Consider the following 18,551-nt stretch of genomic DNA (forward strand, 5'->3'; position numbering starts at 1 on the left):
TATTTTCATCTACCGGCAAGTTGTTGTAATGAATACGCAAATCTTCAATGTCTGTGATAGGAATGGAACCCAAAGTTTGTGCACTAAAGAATTTACACAACTTGATTGGTCTAGGGCCACTCATGGACAGATTGACTGACAGCCGTCTCACTCCAAAAAGGATATAAGGGGACTTACAAACATGTATCACTATAGCAAGAGGAAGTGCATCGGGCAGCTAATGTGGGAAATGAGGCGCAGGGAGAAGAAGGGTGGTGTTAATGCCAAGACCATCATTACATAGGTGGCTACCTTGTAGTGGAAGGAGTCTGGCAATTAAGGAAACCAGACGTTGTGATTAGGATTCCATGTCAGTCTGGAACCTTGAAGTGTGCTGGTGTGTTCTCTGAGGGTGGCCAACTTGCATTTGGGGGTTGCCACTCATTGCCTTCAGCAGGGCCTGCTCAGGGGCAACAGGGATAAGGGATGCAAAGGAGCAAAGACCCCATTTTGGGTGAGGAGGAGGGCCTCATCTTGAAGAGGGAGCTCAGAATGGGGAGCAAAGTATTCAATGAGTATATATTGAATGAATGAATGAGTGAATGGACATAGCCCTTCCTCTTTATTAATTCTTAAATAAACTCGCTTCTCTCAATATGCATTATCATTCCCCAGTTCAGGTCACCATCAACTTTCTTTCTTTTTTTAAATTAACCCTCACCTGAGAATATTTTTCCCATTGATTTTTAGAGAGAGTGGATGGGAGACAGGAAGGGGGGAGGGGAAGAGAGAAAAACATCAATGTGAAAGAGACACATCAATTGGTTACCTCCCAACCCACCCCGACTGGGTCAGGGATTGAACCTGCAACCCAGGTATGTGCCCTTGACCAGGAATCGAACCATTCAGTGTGCGGGCTGACATTCTAACCATGGAGAAATGCTGGCCAGGGCATCAGCTTTCATCTAGACTCTACAGCAGCCCCCTCCCACTCACCTCCAGGCTCTGTCCCCTCTTCTCCCCCCACCCCTGCAGTAGGCAGACTGGGTGCTCTTCCTAAGTCCCAAATCAGATCCTGTTCCTCCCTGACCTTAACTCTGTTATTATTATTTTAATACTCACTGGAGGATATTTTTTCCATTGATTTTTAGAGAGAGTGGAAGAGAGAGGGAAATACAGAAAGAAATGTGGATGTGAGAGAAACACTTTGATTGGTTGCCTCCTGCACACGCCCTGACCAGGGCCTGGGATGGGGAGGAGCCTGCAACCTATGTACCTGCCCTTGACCACAATCGAACCTGGGACCCTTCCGTCTGTAGGCCGACGCTCTATTCACTAAGCCAAACCAGCTAGGGCTTTATATATATATTTTAGGGCTTTATATATATATGATTTCAGAGAGGAAGGGAGAGAAACATCAATGATGAGAGAGAATCACTGATCAGCTGCTTCTTGCACGACCCCAACTGGTGATCGAGTCTGCAACCTGGGCACATGCCCTTAACTGGAATCGAACCTGGGACCCTTCAATCCACAGACCGATGCTCTATCCACTGAGCCAAACCGTCTAGGGCTCTGACCTTAACTCTGGAGTGCTGCTTGCTACCCTCACCATCATACTTAAACCCCTTTTTGTGGCCCATGAGGTCTCAGGTGATCTGCCCCTGAGACCTCTGCAACCTCACCTCTCATTTCTCCCCTCTCCTCTACTTCTACTGGCTTCCTGACATTTTGATAAGGCCTGAAAAAATAGCCAAACCACTGAACTTCCAACCTTTTAAACAGTAGCTAAGTCAGATGTCCAATAGTTATCCCCAACTCTCACCTCATCCTCACCCATTTCTAATCCCCACCCAGCCTCAATTTGGGTTCAAGGCTGGGGAAGGAGGGATGGGCAGGGGGTGCAGAGGGCTTATGTATTGTAGTAATAATAATTTTAAATGTATGCTTTACACTCTGTGCATCAAAATATCAAGATTTGTAAGCGCCATACCTAACTATCTTCTGTCTTTCTGGGCATGTGCACTGGTCTAGAAGTTTCTTGCCCACAGAAGGCAGGAGGGCAGGGTGAGGAGGCAAGCCAAAGTCTAAGCCCGCTGTGTTGACCATGAGGGCCTGCCCTGGACCTGATGGGTAATTATAGCTCCCGAAGGCCCTGGACCGCCTCTCTCCACCCTGTACTGGTAATGACAGCCCAGCTTGTGCTGGCTCAGCTGACTTAGCTGCAGGGACCCATGGTGGAGGCACCTGGGAGGAGACTTGTAGCCATTCTGTGGGGCCGGCTTCCCTTTTGCACACACCAAATGTGTGTGTGTGTGTGTGTGTGTGTGTGTGTGTGTGTGTGTGTGTGTGTCTGGGGCAGTCTCTGGGAACACACTTGGCCAGTTCAGGACTGGCCCCACAGGCTCCTGGGGATGTTACCAGATTCTCTTTTCCTTCTCCGGGTCCAGCACCAGGCTCTAATTCTGAAGCAGTAGGGCCACCACTAGGTGGCTCCACACAAGCTGCACCTCCTGCCTTCTGCCATCCGCCTGGAGTCAAAGCTCTGGGTCAACTGGGACACACCTACCTTTTCTTGGATCCTTAATGGGAGGAACTTGGGAGAGGAGGGTTGGTCCCTTAGTCCAGTGAATGGCTGTGTGCTGAATGTATTGATGGGTATAGATGGTGTCAACATACACATTTCTCTCTGTGTGGCATTGGTTAATCCTGGGGACTCTGCTCTGGGGAATTCCATGGAGGGACCAGGCCTCCAGCTGCTGTGGTGGTTGACAGGACCTACAAGAGTTATCAGCAGTCAGATAGGCCTCAGTGCCAAGCAGTGGAGTCTGTCCCTCTCCCCTTCCCCAGGGAGGGATCACAGGTGAATGGAGAAGGCATGGGTTAGGCAGGCTGAGGAGACCTCTGTTTAAAGGGAAGGCCTGCACCCACCTGCCCTTCCATTCATTCAGTACCTTCCACCCAGTGCAGATATATTTTGCCATCTGTTCTGAAGAGACATTCCCTTGGGACGGAGGTGATAGGAAGACAAGTCTAGCCTGTTTGGAGGAGCCATTGGCCAGTGATGTCACTTAGGGACAGCATGAAAGTAGGGCTTCATTTGCTATGCTCCTAGCCATGCTAGGGTCAAAGGTGGCCATCCATACCTGATCTTGAGCTTGAGGAGGTGCTCTAGGATTGGGACTAGACAGGTAGCGCCTCCTACCAGAAGCCTTTCCCTCCCTGGACAAGGTTGCTGTGTGGGTCTCTGTTCTCCTGCTAGTTTTCCCCACTACATAGAGCTTCTTTGATATTCATGGCCCCCGAATCCCCACCAGGGCCTCAACTGTCCCCAACGAATGTTTGTGGAATGAATGTATGAATGGACGAACACAGTAGAGTGATTACCAGAAGGGAGGTGTGGCTTTGTTTACACAATGGATTTGGGGAAAAGGAGTGTAACATGGCTGTTCAAGGTGGCTGTTAGTTCATTCAGTGACACACAACTGGTGTGTTTAGTGAGGTCTGCTGGAGGCCACAGTAGTAAGGGGTGTTCATGCATTCATTCATTTCTTCCTTCCTTCCCTCCCTCCTTCCTTCCCTCCCTCCTTCCTTCCCTCCTTCCTTCCCTCTTTCCTTCCTTCATGTATTTTTGTTTCCCACTCCCTGTTGAGGTCCTGGGTAACAGGCTCTTTGCTAGAGCTGGAGACACAGTGATGAACAGGACAGAGGCAGCTCCCCTCCCCGGGAAGGGAAAGTGGTGAAGGAAGTAGATATGGATGATGCCAGGTGGCATTCATGAAAGTCATCCATGAGGAGCTATGGGGTCTATGTGGGAACCTGGCTCAGGCTGGGCCCACAGAAGGCTTTCAGAGGAAACAAGCTTTTGGGAGAGAAATGTTCTAGGCAGGAAGAATGACATGGAAGGCCAAGGAACTTTGAAATGCCCAGGGTGCCGGAGCATCGAGTTTGAGGTTGCACGTGATAAGAGAGGCCATCAGGGCTGAATAAAGGGCATTGATAGCCTTGGTGAGATCTGTGCCCATTCTGGGGGCAGGGACACCTTTGAGGGGTTCTATATAAGGAAATGACATGATCAGAATCACACTGTTAATATAGCACTCTGTTTGTGGAGCGCAGAAAGGACAGAGGGAGTTAAGTCGGAGCTGTAGGCCAGCGTGGATGACCCAGGTGAGAGATGGTGGTGTCCTGAATTTGGGCTATGACTACAGGAATGGCAAGCAGTGAATGGATTGGGATCCTCCAGGGAAGAGCTACAATATGGGAATGTGGTGGGGGAGAAGATGGAAATAACTGTGAGATGTTGATTTCATGTCCCAAGGTAAGGAAAATGCTGGAGCAGAAGCATTTTGGGTGGTGTTGAGTAGGATATGGGGAGATAATGAGGTTGCCTATTGAGTGGCCACAGAGAAAGGCTATGTGGGTCTGCAATGGGCCTGGGCTGGAGATTCATAACCAAGAGTCATGGATTTACAGGGGTCCAGTACCCTGTGTTGGGCATGAAGGAATGTCAAGTATAGTGCGTGGAATGATGGCCCCTAAAAAGATATGCCCATGTCCTAATACCTAGTCTCTGTGAATGTGACCTTATTTGGAAAAGGGACTTAGCAGATATAATTAAGTGAAGGATCATGTGATGCGATTATTCTCATTACCCCATGGGCCCTAAATCCAATGAAAAGTATCTTTATAAGAGAAGAGGGGGTACAGACACTGAGGAATGAATGGAGTCCAGGACTCTGAGGCCCTGTGGAGGCCTTAGTCAGACCTTTGACAACTGCTATGTGGAACGAGGCATTAAGGAGACACCCATCCCTCCACGTAGGCAGCAAATTTTTATTTGTGGTAGGGGCTGGGGATATGCTGATGGACAAAACCACATATAACTATGTACTCCTGCAGCTCCCAGACCAGTGGTAGTGGGGTAAATATTAATCAATCATTCAACTACATAAAGGGTGGCAAGTCTTACAAAGCACACAGGGCATAAGCAGCTATTCTAGGAGGTTCTGATCTGGTCAGGGAAGTGAGGAAAATCCCTCTGAGGGGATCAGAAAGATTCAGTAAGGAAGGAGGGAAAAGTTTCTAGACAGAAAGAACAGTATAGCCAAGGCCTGGGAGTGGGTGGGGGAAGAATGGCCATTACAGGGACTGGAGGAAGGACAGTGTAGCTAGAGAAGTGGGAAAGGGCCAAAACACTTTTAGGGTTGTTCGAAAGGGCGGTGCAATTTACTAAGCTGAGAGCAACTGGTTCAAGCCTGCATTTTGAGGACATCACTGTTGCAGCAGTGTGGAGGGGAGGTGGGAGGAAACAATAATGGAGGGGGGCGGCCCGCTAAGACACTGTTACAATCATCCAAGTGAGAGAGGATGGGCAGAAAGGGATGGATTAGAGAGACATAATTTAGGTGGTAGGATTGAATGGATGTGGGGTATGGAAGGATAGGGTCTGGAGGTGAGGCAGAAGGCATGACTCCCAGGCTTCCGGTTAGGTAACCGATGGGAGAGGTGTGGCTCCATCAGTGAAGCAGGGAATATGAGAGGTGTGGAGGGGCAGAGGAGAGAGCATGAGCCCAGTGTTGGACATTTTGCCATTGAGGTGCCTGGGGACACTCAAGTGGAGATATAGACCCTGCAGTCAGTTATATGAGTCTGGAGCTCAGGAGTCAGGGCAAGGGTAGAGAGACATTTGTGCCACCTGTGTATAGGAAGAAACTATAGACAGAGAAGAGGAAAAGAGAGCCCTGTAGGCCTGAGCGTTGAGGAGCCCCTCCTTTACTGACTAATGGGGAGAAGTGGAGAGGAGGATGTGCTTGGGGGTAAGAAGCCTGGGCAGAGGTGGCCAAAGAGGATGGTGGGAACCAGGCGACATGAGTGTTCCAGGGAGGCAGTGGTCAGATGTTGCTGGCATGTCAGACACCACTGGGGGCTTTGACAGATGAGGACTTAAAAGTAGTTATTGAATTTAGGGACTTGTAGGTTACAGAGAATGTTCTGAGACCTGGTTTGGTGTGGTGAGGGTGTTGAGGGGTGGGAGAGAGGTGAGGATGAGGAGACAAAGGGCTCTTTCAGAGAAATTTGCTGTGATTGAGGAGAGAGACACTGTAGCAGTTGGTGGGTTTGAATGAGGGTTTTTTTTTCCCCCCATAGTACAGGCTTGAACATATTTATAGGTCAAGGGAAGGATCCAGTTGAGAGGGGGAGCAAGATCCTCAGGGCAAGCTCCTGAGAAGGAGAGGATGGAAGGATCTGGGCAGAGGGAGCGTGGCCTAACAGGATGCAGCAGATGCAGGAAGGTTTCTGTTTGGCTGAGCTGAGCTCTGGCAAGAGGCTGACTCAGGCCAGAACAGCGGCTCGTTCTGTATTTTATGTGCTTTGTGTGTACTTGTGTGTGTGCCCTTGCCTTCCCCAGACCTGGGCTGCCAGCTTGGACAGTGTGTCACAGGGAACATCCCCAGGGCGCCTGGGCAAAGGCTGCGCCCCTCCCACTCTGGGCGAGCTCCCTGATGAGATTCTCAGATGAGTTTCCCCTCATTCATGACCGGGGAGGTTTATAGAGCAGGCGTGGGAACCAGGGCCTCCTCCAGCCCAGGCTGAGGTTTGCTGCGTCCCTGCCTTCATTCCTGCCCGGACTGGACGGGCTGAAGGAGGCATCCGCTGTTTTTGGCCTGTGTAGTATGGAAGGGTTTGGGCAAACCGAGGGTTGGCCCCAGTGTACCCACACCTACCCTCCCTCTTCCCCGTTAACCCATCACCTACACACACATCAGGAGGAGTGCCTAACCCAGGAGCGGGGGACAGTCTGAAACCCTTTGGGAGCATGGCCCTGGGGGTGGGCACCAGGTCCCTAGTCTTCTTTGCGGCCTTCTCCCCTGGTCTGTCCCTTCCCCTGATACCCCGCTCCGGCCCCAGGTGACATTCCCACCTCACCCCACCCCTCCCGTACACCTGCCAGTGGTGAGGATGGGCAGGGGCCATAGGAGAGCTGTGTCCCCTGCAGGACCTCCAAAAGGAAACGGGCACACTGAGGCCAGGGGAGTGAGCCAGCATCCAGGGACGCCCCCCACAGCACGGGGCCGGGATGGGTCGTGGGCCCCGCTGCAGCCGCCCTGGGGCTGGGGAGGCGGGAGGCGGAACCCCCACGTGGAAGTCGCCAGAAGGTTGCGGGCGCGGAGTACGTGCGGTGGACGGAGGGCGGCATGAAGGACGCGCAGCCGGCTCCCGCTGCCCAAGGCCCGCTCCCGTCTCCCGTCTCCCGTCTCCCGGCTCCCGGTTCCCGGCTCCGAGCGGTCCGGCGGCCGGGCTGCGCGGGGGGCGCTGGCGGCGGCGACCCTCGGCCGAGAGCCTCCGGGCGCGGAGCCAGGGGCCGGGCGGGCTCGGGGCGGGAGGTGGGGACGTGGCAGCGGCTCAAGCGGGCGGAGCCGGGCCGGCGGCCGGGGAGGCGGAGCCGTCGGGAGGAGGCGCCGAGCGGGCCGGGAGCCGCCGCGGGAGGTTCTAGAAACGCCGGGAGCGGCGCGTGTCCAGGTGAGCGCAGTGCCTGCCCGGCCCGGGCCCGCCTCACGCCCCCCGCCGCGGGGCTGGGGCGCAGGCCGGGGTCGCGGGGCCGTGCGTCCTGCCCCCGCGGGGCCGGGGGTCCCGTTGCCTCTGCGCGTTCGCAGCGCAGCCCCGCGCCCTCCGCCCTGTGTCTACACCCGTCTGGGTTCCTGTCCGCCGCCTGCGTCTCCTCCCCGGGCTCGGGGTGGTGAGGTCAGCGCGCCCTTCCTGCTGTCCCCTCGGCGGCCGGCCGGGCGGGGAGCTTGGCCGCCCTGCGCTGTCAGGCTCCCGGGAAGGGGCGGCCTGGCCGAGGCTGCCTGAAGTTGGTCCCCGTGGGGACGCTTCTCGGTAGTGAGGGCCATCTTCCTCCCTGCAAAGGGCAAAGGCTGGAGTCTGTGCCCTGACCCGCCGGCTTGGTGCTCATTAAAAGACGGGCTGTTGTATAAGAAAGTTGTGTGTGTTTTCTCCCCCCTCCAGACATCTCTTTAGAATGTTTTTCCTCAACAGCTGCGGGAACCTGTGATAACTACCTAACTCAACAAACGGACCCTTCTGTGTCAGAAACGGTAAGGAGCTGCTAGCCCAGGGGCAGACCAGCTGGGCTGGAAGACTGGGAAGTCCAGGCCCAGAGCAGTGTGGTGAGCGCTGTGCTGGGAGGGAGCACCGGCTGCGGGTAGTTGGTAGAGGACGGGATGCTTCAGGTCAGAGGGCTTCCTGGAGGAGGTAACTTATTAAAGGGAATGGTCAGATGAAGGCTGAATATACCATAGGATAACCTGGACAGAGGAAGAGCCTGTGTGAGGGAGCAGCCCCCGGCAAGGTGATGGGGGAAGAGACACTTGGGGGTAGCTGCCCATGGACCCCGTGCCTCGCACTAAGCCTTGGAGGGTGCTCAGTGAGCCCTTGCAACAGGAGAGTGGACCAGGGCAACAGGGGCGGACCCCTGGCCTCTGCATTCCAATCGGACGTCTTTAAGATGCTATAGAACAGCAGAGTCCCTTCCAAGGCTGAGATCTGTGCCTTCTGCTGGAGAGTGACACCTCAGGCTTGCGTTTCTTGATGGAAACCATCGGAAGCCTGGCAGCCTCAGTCCTTCTGCAGGAGATTCCTGGCCCTGAGAACGAGGGATGGGGAATGCCACTTGGTAGCTTAGGGCTTGCTCAAGTGTCTCAGAGTTTGCAGAGATCCCCTGTTCACCTCAGCATTTATAGAATGTTTTTGCAAGCTGTTGCTTCTTCTCAGCCCGTGCCACATCTGGGGCAATAGATTCCATAGTTTAGTTCTCTATGAAATGAACCAAGATGTCCTCTGGCTTGTGCTTAAACTACTCCTGAAGTGTCCAGGGTGCAGTGCTCTCACTGTGGTTCTGGGCCTCAGGGCTCAGCTTCTTTTTTCACCTCTTCTACTCACCAGATCTTTGGGCTGTGAATCCTTTTCTTGTAGTGCCTCCTTATTCTCAGACGGCCAAGCGTGTCCACTATGTGGCCCTGCCAAGGAAGCCACGTAGCAAGGATGGAGTGAGTTGGCTGGGGGCCTCATCCCAGAGATGCTGTCATACTGGGCCACCGTAGGTCTCAGCAGGCAGACATGGTGATGACTAGTCTGTGGCTTCTGATAGGCCCCTCTACCCTGTTGCAGGCTCTGAAATGGGATGCCCAGGAGAGTATTTACTTTGCTGGTTTAGCCTGGCCATAGCTGATCTCTGTTTATTCCTTGAGTACATCCTGTGTGCTTGGCTTCTGCTTAGAACATGCCTGGGGCCGGAAAGAGAGTGGTGGAGGAGGAGGTGGCAGCACTATTCTTGCCCATGGGTAGCTCATAATCTCTCTGAGATTGTTGCTTCACGCTGGCAGCTGGCCATGTGCCAGGGGAGGAGCCCAGAAGGAGTGCTTATCAGAAGGAGAGACTGCGAGGGTGCAGCCCTGAGGAATGAGTGGGGTGAGGGAATCTGGGATCTACTCATTTCCTGAGAGAGCCTCACTTTTTGATTCTGCCCTCCTACATTATTGGGAGGGTGTGAGGCCCATTTGTGGCCACGTTGGCTGATAGTGTGCATTGGGCTGGTGGGTGTGTCCCTGGATCCTGGGATCTGTCAAGAGTTTAATTTTATGCAGATGGGGTTGGCAGGAAATGCTGTGATGCAGGCACGTGCAGCTGGATCCAGAAAGTTGCTCAAATCTAGCAATTTGGACTTTAGAAGTGCTCCAGGCTGGGACACCAGCCTGTTCTAGAGCTGAGAGGGCTGGTTGGTGGCTCCTGTGGCCTTGGGTTTGTGCTGGGGACGTGGAATGAGGGATATAGTTTTTATTCTTAGAGCAGAAGGGAATGAAAAATATAGCCTAGACTTCTTGGAGCTGTGGAAGAGAGTTTTTAAGTGGTATCACTGCAACGCAGAGGATTAAGTTAAATGTTTGGGTAGTGACTACTCCGGCTCAGGTAGGATCCGTCTGAGCCTGATCACAGACCAGCCACTGATCTAACCCTTTCAGCAAGTGCTTGCTAGAATATAGCCTATTTTGTACCCAGAACTCCTGAGGGCCAGGGTGTGGCCAAGATCCTTAGGCCTTGTACTTGTAGGAACTTGGAGTGAGCAGGTCTGAGGCATAGAAATACATGAGCTCCTAGAGTATTGGCCCAGTGCCCTACCTTTTGCCAGAGAACTTCCCTTCCTTGGTGAGATATAGAGCCAGTAATTGACCAGTTCCAGGGTTATTCCCTGTTGGCTAGTGTGCTGCATTACCCCTAACTCCCCTCTTTCCTAAACGAATGTTTCCTCTCTTTTAGTACTCCTGGGACCTGGAGATTGCCCAATTTTTGCCTTGTTTTCATCTTCACTGATCCCTAGACTGGACCTTCTTCCTCTCCAGGGATCAGCTGGACAGCTGGCTGATTCAGGTCTACTGATGTTCCTGCAGTACCCTTGATGCTGATGACTGGTATAAATTGTGCCTGGTGCTGCTGGGCTGCCCACTGACCTCTGTCATCTCATTCAATCTTCACAACAGCCCTGTGAAATGTAGGTCCTAACATGATCACCATTATATAGATGGGAAACCTGAGGCTGAGAGACCCGTAACATTATGGTCACAAAGCCAGGAAGTCATGGTGGAGCTGAGATTTAACTTGGGCTGTCTGGCCCCAGGATGGGTGTGCCTGCCTACTGGACTATGCTGCCTTGCCCTGAGCTGGGCTGGCTGGTCATTTGTGATGGGTGTCTAGGGCAGGGGTGTCTATCCCCTGCACTCAGGGCACCAGGTTCCTGTCTTTTGGGTCCATGTTACTGTCTGTCACAGATGTCATGAAGTTGCTTTGTGGGTCACAATAAAGTCCTTGACCAGAGCAGGCCTGCTGTACCAGGGCTAAGTGTGGCTCCCCTTTTTGCAAGGCCCTTGTGCTGTAAGCCAACAGATGTTACTGAGGAGGATTGAATGGCAGCAGTAGCTAGTGAAAAATATGTTTTGGGTTTGAGTCTCAGCTCTGCCAGTGATTTCCTGTAGCATGCCAGATGTGCAGGAAATGCTTAGCCTCAGTTATCTATCTACTAGAGGCCCGATACACGAAATTCGTGCATGGGGGTGGGGGAGGGTGGGGGAGGGGAGGTCCCTCAGCCCTGCCTGCACCCTCTCACAATCTGGGACCCTTCACTCCTAACTGCCCGCCTGCTTGCTCCTTACCGCCCACCTGCTCGCTCCTTACCACCTGTCTGCTCGCTCCTTACCGCTTGGCTCACCACTCCTTAGCGCTGCTGTGGAGGCAGGAGAGGCCGGCTTCTGGCTGAGCGGCGCTCCTGCTGTGGAAGTGCACTGACCACCAGGGGGCGGCTCCTGAACCGAGCGTCTGCCCCCTTGTGGTCAGTGCACATCATAGTGACCAGTCATTCTGATTGTTCCGCCATAAGGGTTGCTGGGCTTTTATATATATAGATAGCTGAAATGGAGATGATAATCTTGTTTACAAGATTTGGGTGAGGATTAGAAGGTAGAGATGAAAGTTTTTGGAAATAAATATAGTGGTTATCTTAGCCTAGTTCCCAGAAACCAGCCCGAGGCAGAGCTTAAGTGCTGAATGCTTCATTGGAAGGTGCACTTGCAGGGCAGCCAGAGTGAGGGAAAGGCAACTGAGGCAGCAAAGGATGGGAAGCAAATTCAGGATGGTGCTTTAGCAAGCTACCCAGTCTGCACAGAATGGCACCAGTTGTTCAGCCATGTGGGCCATCTCTGGGCGAGCTCTACAGAAAGTCCACGTGGCAGAACAGTTTCTCAGTGGAGGCCTGGAGAGGAAATTCATCTGCTGACCTCCTCTGTCTTCTGCCCTTCACTGGTCAGAGCTGTCTCATGAGGAGTTAACTCCCTCTGCTCCTGGGGTGCACTACCAGGGCCCTCCAGCAGCCACTGGGAAGGTGGATGTGGCATGTCATTGGAGTCCCAAAGTAGTGGGAAGAGCCAGAGATTTGGAGCCTGACAGTCTCCTCCACTTGGTCAGAGGCGAGTCAGTGGTCCAGGAGCTAGGTGAGGCCAAGAGAGTTTGAGACAGTATGTCAGGTGCATCCAATACAGTGGCATGTGGATTGTGTCCTTGTGTGGAGTTCCTTCTTGGGAGTTAGTCTCACCTAGACTGCCAAGTCTCTGCCAAGATAGTGACTGAATAACCAACTGGGCTTTTGCAGGTTGATTTTTACAGCCTTCTCTGCTGCTTCACTGCCTGTTTACTGACGCAGGAGACGGTGGTGTTGATGCTTCCCAAGTGGGAAGTACGCACCTGCATGTTCATGGACGGGATAGAGAAAGTGTAAAGATAGATAGAGATGAACACCTAGGCTTCATTAGGTTCTCTGTGAAGGACAGTATTTTTCCTGTGAGGTAGTAGTTGAAGGTATGAAACCTGGAGTCATGAGATGGGGCTGGAGAAGGCAGTGGGGCCAAGTCACACAGAGTTCAAAAGGCTCTTATGGCTGAGGAGTTTAGACTTTATCCTGAGAGAGCCTTTGGAGGGCTCTTGGGGAGACTGAGACCAAAGGAGGGGCTGCAGTAAATCATGCTGGCTGCTTTGTAGAGCAGAGGTGGGTGGGAGGCCAGATGAGATGAGAAAGCAGTGCAGGCCGGGGCCAGCGTGGCAGCAGTGGGGATGGCTCAGACTAGGTGATGACTGAGGCATGGCATCAGGTAAGGAGAGTAGGATGCCTCCCATCCTTCCCTCGGGTGCCAGTGACAGCAGCTCGTGGGCCTGGCGGGGTCTGCTGGAACCTCTGCACAAGTCTAGGTTGAGCACGCCTGTCCTCTTGACTTTTCCATCCCGGAGCTGGGAGGCAGAGCCACTGGGGGGAGCCCTGTTCAGGCAGGTTTGGCTCCTTTACAGAAGACAGGCAGCCTCTTGTTCAGTGCCAAGCAAGACCTGTTCTCAGCAAACCCATGTTCTGTCTCTAGGCTGTTAAATATATTGTTAGAAGGCAAGCTGTTGCATTTGGGCTGCAGCTGAGAGCTTGGCAGAGGTTTCTGCCTGATGAGGTAAGGGGAGAAGCTAAGGACGCTCGCTGCTGGTTTGCAGCTGGAAACATCTTTCCACAGCCATTTGGCCAGGTTGTAAATGTCCTTTCCAAAGAGAAGGCATGTTGGGGACTCTGATTGTATGTCTTGGAATTGCCTTGTGCTTACAAGCAGTGCCAGTCATCTGGTGGGTGGATCACTGTCACTGAGGTGTTGGCAGGACTTGGAGTACCTCCCTGTGGGGGTCCAAACTTGGGTTGCCAGTTTGGAGTCCATTGGAGAGGGCCTGCTTTGTTTTCTTTTCATTTTAAGCATATTAGAAAATATGTTTCAAATTTCCCTAGAGCTCCTTGTAGAAAGTTTAGGTAATACAAATAAGCATAAAGAGGAAGATAAAAGTATTTCTCCAAGATACAATTAGGTTTATGACTTTCTTCTTGCATATATATGTGTATATTTATAAATTTACATATGTATGCGCGCACGCACACACACACACATTTTTCCTTGTAAAATGAAATCATAGAGTACATATGTTTGGGAGCCTGCTTTTCTCACTTAACAGTATGCTTTGATCTTCACTCCATGCTAATATGCATATGGTATCCATTCTTATGCAATCCACAACAATGCATTGTAGGGAAGAAATGCACAGTCTTCTGTTGTGGTAGTTTCCTAACTTGAACAAATCTGCGGTGAAGTATTATTTGTTGAGTACCTGATATGGGCCAGACATGGTTCTAAACTCGGGATGCAGCTCAAATAAAACTCAATGTTGGTTTTCTGTTCTGGCTCAGCGCCACTTTGTTTTTCATAAAAAGAGGTTTCACATTGCCCATTTCCAGGCCAACATGGATTTCTGAGGGTACCTGGGAGGGCTTCCAGCAGCCCTGGACACGTGGTGGGGGCACAGGGCAGGCACACAAACTCCTACCTACTCTGTCCCAAGTAAGCTCTGAGTACAAGTATGAGATGGGATGGGCTGGCATGTGGGTGGTTGGCCTTGCCCACACTGTGGGACACAGCCTGTCTTGGATGTTGCTTCCTCCCAGCCTGACCCTTTTTGTACAAAGCCTTTAGTGTCCAGGGGCCTAAGACCAGGAGAGATGGTGGGGCTCCAGGGTACCCATGCCTGCGGTGGCAGTGTTGATTGTAGCAGATCGGGGGCGTCTCGCTCTCTGGGCCAGCAGAGTCGTTGTCCCCCTCCTCCATCAGAGCAGGACTTTGCAGGCTCTTGGGAAGCTATTTCCCAGAACCCTATCTGATATTCTTTGGAGCTCTGCCTCCAGGCTGGGATTTGTGGATGGGCTCAGTCTAAGCCAGGCAATACATTCCAGAGAAATGACAGTTGGTATTTACATAATGAAGGAACCTGGGTGCTTCTTCCTATGTGCTGTAAAGCATGAACCATGGACAGTATCACCAGGGCGGTTTGAAAAGAATGGAGAAGCTTCTCCCTCCCTTGAACTTGTGCAGCTGTCAACACACAGGGGAGAAGCGCCGGGGTCCCTCACTTCCAACCGTGTCTGGTCTGGTCTCCTACAAACATACAGAACGTGCTCTCCTGAGCTAGTCAAGCCTCTTGAGAGATAAGGGACAGACACCACGCCTGTGGAAAGGACTTGTGTAAGCAACAAGAAAGGCCTTCTGGAATCCTGGGGCGGAGATGCAGTATGGCAAGCCTGGGTGCAGACCTGTGGCTGCAACAGGAGGACCCGGACCCCACCTCACAGCTAGCCAGTCCTGCTCCCCTTCTCTCTGTGATTTGCTTTCCTCTGCTGCCCTCACATGATGTGCCCCTTAGCATAATACTCCCTACCCGACTGCAGATTCTGGGCTGAAAGCTCTTGTCCCGTGTATCTCTGGGCCCCCAACATGTAGGGCACTGATGGGCGTGCTGCTGGCTCTGTAGACATTGGGCAGGGACATGAACAAATGACATCATTTACTTCTCTCCTCTTTCTGATACAAGAACCCGTTTGGGGGTGGGGGTTGTGGTTGAACTTCTTGGAGCCTAGCCTGGAGCTGTAGTGGAATGGAATGTCTTCTGAAAAGGTGAGGTGAGGAATGGTGGGTGTGATGAACTAACATTAGTCAGCTCAGACTTAGAGATGTTCGATGAGGCTTACATTTTGGAGGGGAAGCATTTTTTTGTTGTTAATTGTCACCCGAGGATATTTTTTCCATTGATTTTTAGAGAGAGTGGAAGTGGGGGAAGAGACATAGAGAGAAACATCGATGTGAGAGAGACACATTGATTGGTTGCCTCCTGCATGTGCCCCAAGTGGTGCTGGGGATCAAGGCTGCAACCCAGGTACGTGCCCGAGACCAAAATTTCTTCTGAAAAGGTGAAGTGAGGAATGTGTAGACGATCTAACCACTGAGAAAACTGGGTAGGGCAGGGCAGGGAGGGAGCATTTGTATCTTCTTTATTTTCCTTGTTTGCTTTAAGTAAATTTCCTGTTGGGCTTGGCCGAAATAGAGCAGGAAGAGGAGGGACTGGCAGTTGGAATTTACATAATGTATGCTCAGATGGGTGCTGGTCCTCTGTCATGCCTGGGTGTCCCAATTATGCCCCAATTAATTGATTATCTGTCTAGACTTAGTGGGACAAACGCAGGTGACCAGGAGTCAGCAATAACGGCCTATCCCCTGGTACTTCAATGTCTAGACAGCTGAGCCGAACCGGAACACATGACACACAAGACAGAATTAGTATGCAATCACACGGGGTTTATTTACCTATTTCTAGTGGGTCCTAGGCTCCAGCAAAGGCCACCCGGCGATGCACGCTGAAGGACAGACGACGAAAACAGAGACAGGCAGGCGGCTGCAGTTGGTTCAGGCTCACACAGCAGAGCAATCGGGCTTGTCTCTTGGAGCGACGTGGAGTTCTCCTCTTATCGGGCAGGAGACCTCAACTGAAGATGGTCTCAGGGTTATATAGACCATGGTAAACAACTTGTGTCCTTATCAGTGTGGGCCAGACGCTGTGCCTTATGCTGGGAGCAGGGCGTTTACACTTTAAGGGCTCAGAGCTTTTACATCAAGATAGTGGGGTGTTCATTAATTTTGGAAGTTACAGAGTATTGGGGGTTTCCATACAGCAAACATTCCATACAATAATTATTTCATACATTAGAGGGGTTCCATTATTATAACACTGGGGCTGCGTGGCTGAGCTCCAAACCGAGTCCGAAGCTGCTGTGGTGTACTTAGGTCCACTGCCCGTGGGGCTTGCCCCAGGTTGTGCCTGCTGCCTTCAGAGCTGGTGTGGCTGTTCTGGGCTGATGAGGAGGTAGCAGCTGGCCTCTTACCCAAATCAGCAGCACAGCCCAGCACAGCCCAGCACAGCCCAGCACAGCCCAGCACAGCCTAGCACAGCCCAGCACAGCCTGGGGCTTTGGTCCTCTGTGGCTGGTCTGTTTTTGTCTCCGGTGTGCCTAGTTCAGTGCCTGGCATATGTGAGTTTTTAATAAATATTTGTGAATGGTGCCTTGCCAGTGAGGACAGCATCTGCCAAGAGTGCCTGGTCCCAGACTGCTCTCGCCGTGGCCAGGTACAGACTGGCAGGGGTCAGTTTTTATTCCTCTTCTGGCCAGCCATCAGCTGTACGCTTCATTTTGGGTGTGGGTCCCTGGAGTAATATTCTGTCAGTGTCTTTTTCTGTCATCGTCTCTCCTCTGATGTCATTCCTCTGTGGGCAGGGGCTGCGTGTTAAACTTGGGTCCCCAGCACCTGGCACTGTCTTGGTACATGAGTTGGAAGGAAAGACAGAAATAGATAAGCAGTCTGTGAAACAAGAAGGTGTGGGCCAGAATCTCAGACTCACAGATTGTTAGAACCAGAGGTGACTGTGCCCCATGCAGTTTAGCTTTCCCGTATTGCCGATGGCTGCCAGGAACCAAGAGGGCAGAGTCTCTCCCAAGGGCATGTGGCCCTGGTTTACCCCCTGATGGTCCTGAGTATCCTTAGCTACTGTGTGCTAATCAGGGTTTTTGCATGTTTGAATGTGTATGTGTGCAGTGCACATGTGTATGTGTCTCCTCACCTAATTTTTTTTTTTTTTTTTTTTTTTTTTTACTGTTGATCCAATGCCTGTCACTGAATACCTTGCAGACACTACCCTTTGTGACCATGAAACTCCAGGGGTCTGTGTTGCTGGTGGCCTGGTTTGGTGTCCTGGGCTGTGTGCAGGCTGAATTCTTCACCTCTATCGGTATGTGCCAACAGGACTACCACCTACCTGAGCAATATTTGGCTCAAGTGCCAGGGTGAGATGGCCTCACCCACTGGCTTTGACCAGTTCTAGGGAGAGTGGGACTTTCAGAGTTGCCACTTCCTCTCTGAGGCCTGATGGCCTGGTTGTCCGGGAGCCAGCTGTCTCAGCTGGGCCCCCTCCCAGGGAAGCGTAGGCTCCTCCTGGGCTGCCTGGTCTTCCTATCTCTCTCCCAGACCAGAGAATGGTTCTGAGCAGAGAACATTCTGAGGCTGGTGGATCCAGCTCTTCTCCTTCTGGCCTAAAGACTCAGAGCTTGTTTCTATGTGATGAAGCCTCCAGGATGTCCATGCTCCAGTGACATGACCCATCTGTGTGATGGTGAAAGAATGAGATTTGGGGTTTCTTTCCTAAGGCACCCCCAGTGCATCTACCTCACATCCCCTAGGGCCACACCTCTCTTCCTGAAGCTGGGGCCCAGGACCATGTGAGTGCCTAGGTCTCCTTTAAGTCCAAGTCCCCATGAGAGCTGACCTGCTCGTGGCCCAGGGACTTGCCTCTGTGAGGATGTTCTATGCCCCAAGGAAGGGGACTGGACGTCTCTCAGCCATTTCTCACTGGCCCTTTCTCCTCTCCCTTGCAGGGCACATGACAGACCTGATTTATGCAGAGAAGGACCTGGTCCAGTCTCTGAAGGAGTACATCCTTGTGGAGGAAGCCAAGCTCTCCAAGATTAAGAGGTGTCCAATGTCCCAGGTCCCCACAACTACCCTGAGTCAGCCCTCCTGCCTCCCAGGGGGTGCCCATAAGAGGAAGCCAGGCGGTTACTTCATGCCAGTCCTCCAGGGTGGCTCTAGTGGGCTGAGGACTCTGCTTTTTCCTTTCTATTTAAGAGTATCTTTGTATACCTTGGGGTCCTCAGATTTTATCTAGATTAAGGGGCTGGAAGGATTGTGGGGAGTTATGTATTCATTTTTTTTGTTGTTGTTAATCCTCACTGGAGGATGTTTTTCCATTGATTTTTAGAGACAGTGGAAGGGAGAGGGAGTGACAGAGGGAGAAACATCGATGTGAGAGAGACACATCAATTGGTTGCCTCCCTCACATGCCCAAACTGGGGCCAGGGATGGAGCCTGCAACTGATAACCTAGGTACATGCCCTTGACTGGAATTGAACCTGGGACCCTTCATTCTGCAGGTTGACGCTCTATCCACTGAGTCAAATCAGCTAGGGCTTCATTTAAAAATATATACATAATTTTTTTTATTGATTTCAGAGAGGAAAGGAGAGGGAGAGAGAAAGAGAGAGAAACATCGATCAACTGTCTCCTACATGC

At 52.1% G+C, this 18,551-nt stretch overlaps 1 protein-coding gene across 8 annotated transcripts in view; it reads left to right on the plus strand.

Annotated features, from left to right (window-relative positions):
• Positions 1-7,175: 7,175 nt before the first annotated feature.
• P4HA2 (prolyl 4-hydroxylase subunit alpha 2) overlaps positions 7,176-18,551 on the plus strand; it is a gene marked incomplete at its 5' end in the record, with an annotated part of 102,422 nt that continues 91,046 nt past the window's right edge. Inside the window, 5 exons of one of the 8 annotated variants that reach the window (XM_080675051.1) lie at positions 7,426-7,503; positions 8,020-8,078; positions 10,297-10,528; positions 17,115-17,214; positions 17,858-17,954. In XM_080675051.1, coding sequence (XP_080531177.1) covers positions 17,133-17,214; positions 17,858-17,954 — 179 coding nt within the window. Of the gene's footprint in view, positions 7,504-8,019; positions 8,079-10,296; positions 10,529-17,090; positions 17,215-17,857; positions 17,955-18,551 lie in introns of those variants that run through there. The other 7 variants (XM_080675048.1, XM_080675050.1, XM_080675052.1 and 4 more) reach the window with 7 other exon arrangements.

This window comes from Plecotus auritus (genome assembly GCF_963455305.1).
Source record: "Plecotus auritus genome assembly, chromosome: 6".
In the NCBI taxonomy this organism is placed as follows: domain Eukaryota; kingdom Metazoa; phylum Chordata; class Mammalia; order Chiroptera; family Vespertilionidae; genus Plecotus; species Plecotus auritus.